Source organism: Aphanomyces astaci (genome assembly GCF_000520075.1).
Source record: "Aphanomyces astaci strain APO3 unplaced genomic scaffold supercont1.231, whole genome shotgun sequence".
Lineage (NCBI taxonomy): Eukaryota > Oomycota > Saprolegniomycetes > Saprolegniales > Verrucalvaceae > Aphanomyces > Aphanomyces astaci.
In genome coordinates, this window is record NW_009798494.1 from 8,128 (window position 1) to 11,719 (window position 3,592).

General features: G+C 54.9%; 2 protein-coding genes across 2 annotated transcripts; one reads left to right on the forward strand and one right to left on the reverse strand.

Annotated features, from left to right (window-relative positions):
* Positions 1 to 192: 192 nt before the first annotated feature.
* Positions 193 to 1,116, forward strand: H257_18826 (hypothetical protein; the record flags this gene model as incomplete). Its single annotated transcript, XM_009847952.1, has 1 exon — positions 193 to 1,116. The coding sequence occupies one exon, from the start codon at positions 193 to 195 to the stop codon at positions 1,114 to 1,116; it is 924 nt and encodes a 307-aa protein (XP_009846254.1).
* Positions 1,117 to 1,554: 438 nt separating this feature from the next.
* Positions 1,555 to 2,958, reverse strand: H257_18827 (hypothetical protein; the record flags this gene model as incomplete). Its single annotated transcript, XM_009847953.1, has 5 exons — positions 1,555 to 1,786; positions 1,864 to 1,936; positions 2,004 to 2,269; positions 2,351 to 2,671; positions 2,789 to 2,958. The coding sequence occupies 5 exons, from the start codon at positions 2,956 to 2,958 to the stop codon at positions 1,555 to 1,557; spliced, it is 1,062 nt and encodes a 353-aa protein (XP_009846255.1).
* Between the last annotated feature and the right edge of the window lie 634 nt (positions 2,959 to 3,592).

The following is a 3,592-nucleotide window of genomic DNA, read 5'->3' on the forward strand; positions in this document are numbered from 1 at the left end:
AACTACGGCTGGTTCGACCCTTCCAGCAAGTCCCCCACCCCCATCGATTCGAGCGGTCACGGCTCCCACGTTACTGGTACCGCTGTTGGTCAAAACGGCATCGGCGTAGCTCCGGGTGCCACGTGGATTGCTTGCCGCGGGTGCACCACGAGCGGTTGCCCTGAAGCGGCGCTCACTGGATGTGCCCAATGGATGTTGTGCCCCACTGACGTGACGGGCAAAAACCCCAAGTGCGAGTTGGCGCCTGACGTGATCAACAACAGCTGGGGTGGCGGGTCTGGCTCCAACTGGTACCAAGCCAACGTGGACGCGTGGCGCGCTGCTGGCATCATCCCCGTGTTTGCCAACGGCAATGCCGGCCCCAACTGCGGCACCGCCAACTCCCCTGGGGATTACAAGAATGTCATTGGCGTGGGCGCCGTGGGCGTCGACGACAAGCTGGCCAGCTTCAGCAGTCGCGGACCCACTAAAGACGGCCGCGTCAAGCCCGACGTGTCGGCCCCTGGGAACCAGGTGCGTTCGGCGTGGCACACTGGCAACAACGCCTACAAGACCATCTCGGGCACGTCCATGGCGTCTCCCCACGTCACGGGTGCCGTCGCGCTCTACTTGTCTGCCAACAAGGCGGCCACGTACGACGACGTGTACAAGGCGTTCACGACCACCGTGGACACTGCGACGCTGACCCCGAACAACACAAACTGTGGTGGGGTGTCGGATGCTACCTACCCCAACAACAACTACGGGTTTGGGCGCATCAACGTCGCTCGTGCGACTTCTGGTGGCATCGCTCCCCCATCCCCCAGTAGCACCCCTGTCCCGACGTCCACCTCTTCTGCACCGTCGACGGCTGCCCCTTCCTCAGCCGCCCCCATCACGCCGACTCCAACCACCTTGGACCCTGTCCCCACCTCTGCTCCTACCAATGTCCCTGTGACAAGCACCGTGGCCCCTGTTCCGACTTCCGCTCCTACCACTGCCCCAGCACCAACCCCATGCAATGGCTGCACGGCGTGTTATGCCACGTTGATCGACTACTGTTTCCCGCCTCGCTACACCCAAGCGCAATGCACCACATTCACGCACTTCAATGCCATCTGGTGCGGCAAGAAGTAGACGTCGTTGTGGTCATTGTAGTCAAAAAGTAACGCGCTAATGTCTTTACATGTGCATTTGATTCACTGTTTGATCCCAGAGGTTGTTGTCTACTACACATAGTTCATGACACAGCTCGTTCATGCATCGGATTTGCTCATTAAGACCCCCTCAAACCAAAGTGGAGTTTTGGGTAGAACTTGTGCTTTCGGCTCCAATATCCTAACACTTGAAATGAGTAAATCATTACCGACCAAACGAGCAATTTTATGCACATACTACTGTAGTAGAAATGAACTTCTAGTGACAAATAGTATGCACGTTATGAAGGTTGTGGTTATGGGGGGAAACAACAAGGGAAACAAGGAATATTGTCCAAGAATCAGTTTGGAATTCGCTTGCGATAAGGGCCACCTCAAGGATGTAGCAAAAGGAAGTGTTCACTCAAAGCAATGGCCATTAATTCCCACACAATATCGTTTTGTAGGCACAGTAGGTGGCACAGCACGGATTCCATCTGGGGGAAAGCAGTAATACAGCGTTGTGGAGCAGCATCCATTGCATCCGGTGCAGCTGCAACTTGCCTTTGGAACTGGTGAGGTGGTCGGTGGGGAGGGAGTTGGCAAGGGGGTCACCAGTTCTGTTGGTACGGATTGGGTCGCCACCAACGGACTGGTGGTCGTCCAAGTCCCTGTGAGGAAAATTACCACTCCAAGGATTGATCGTGCGACATAAATACGTCCAAAGCCATAGTTGTTGTTCCAGTACGTGATATCTGGCACCCCGCCACCATTTTTTCTGTCCGGCGTCAGTGGTGCCGTATCCGCAAACGGTGCAAACCCTGTGTACACGTCGTCATAGTTGTCCCCTTTGTTCGCATTCAAGTAGAGGGCTATGGCACCCGTGACATGGGGTGTCCATGGATATGCCGGACACGGTGATGTACGGCATGGTGCTCTCATTCCACGCCGACCGAATCTTGTATTCAGGGATGGATACATCGGTCTTGATGCGGCCCTCGAGGCTAAAGACAGCGAGAGAGTCGTCTATCGCCACCACCCCCACCGCGATCACGTTTTTGTAGTCATCGGGCGAGGTGACACTGGCGCATGCAGGCCCGTTGTTGCCGTTCGCAGCCACGGGAATGATCTCGGCATATTGCCACGGGTCGAAGCTGTCGTGGAATCACGTTTTTGGGTTGGCACAATTGCCTCTAAAGCTGTCTTTGATTACGATATCGGGGACCATGTCGCACTGGGGGTGGTTCCTATCATGTCCGTGGGACAGAGCATCCACTGAGCACATGCCGTCTACGCCACTTCCTTCGGGGCACTTTCTGACGGTGCATCCGCGGCACGCAATCCACGTGGCACCGGGACCAACGCCGATGCTGCCTTGGCCGACCATCGTGCCCATGGTGTGCTGCCGTGGCCGCTCGAGTCGTCGGGTACCGAGTTCTTGTGCTCGGGTCAAACCAGCCGTACGCCGTGCGATAGTTGGGCTCGAGGGCTTCGTGTTTGTAGATGACCCCCGTGTCGATGCTTCCAACCACCCCCCCTGCCCCGTGGCTCCACGCCTATGCGGTACACCCCCCATTCAGGGCGCCTTGCATCAAGCTGCGGTTACCCTCGGCAGTGATTTGAATTTCAGGATGGTTCCGCGCTCGCTGAATCGCAGGGACTTTCAAGTCAACGGGGTCTGGATGCGGTGGACTCGATCAAAAGTGGTGAGCTTGTCGAGGAGATCGCTCGTGGCGCCGAACATATGGAGGTTGTTGGCGATATGAAATCGTTCGACGCGCACATCCAGCGCTTCGGGATGTTCTTGTAAGAACTCGATGACCTGTTGCTGGTTTGTTTGCATGTGTTGAATCAAATGCGATCGGATGTGTGGAATGCGAGACGCGCGGTCTGGGAAGCTGCCCAGGTCTACCGCGGCAGCATCCAAAGCTCGACTGGTACCGTCAGTGAATTATTCAACCACAACATCCACCGTGTTCTGTGTCGACAACGTACGGTGTATTGTGGGGGCGATCTTTGCACCCCTCAACGCCGCATGGCGAGGAATGACCAGACAATGAAGGGGTAACAGAAATGTAGGTCGAGTTGCAAAGGGTCTACGAACTACTAGTACAGTACTACGAATATATGAGATGCGAAGCGGACTGATTTAGATACTCGCATCATTTAGCCGATTCATCACGTTGTTCTGTCCAAACAATAATGGGCTACGGTACCATATTTGAGGTGAGCAAATTCTCGGATGGAGGTGATGTATGTTGTCACGAAATGTTGGCGACATTCACCTAAGGCGATTTTGACATGGCATGTCGTATTAATGCTAGACGCTTCAAACCATCAAATATGGAGGAATGCGTCTGTAGCGTAGTAGTACTGTACGGAACTTGTCGTAAAACAAAGCTCATCTCGGTGGTTCGAATATTGCTGCTGCGCAACTTTTTGAGGCATTGTTGTTGTGACTTGCGATCTACAGCTAC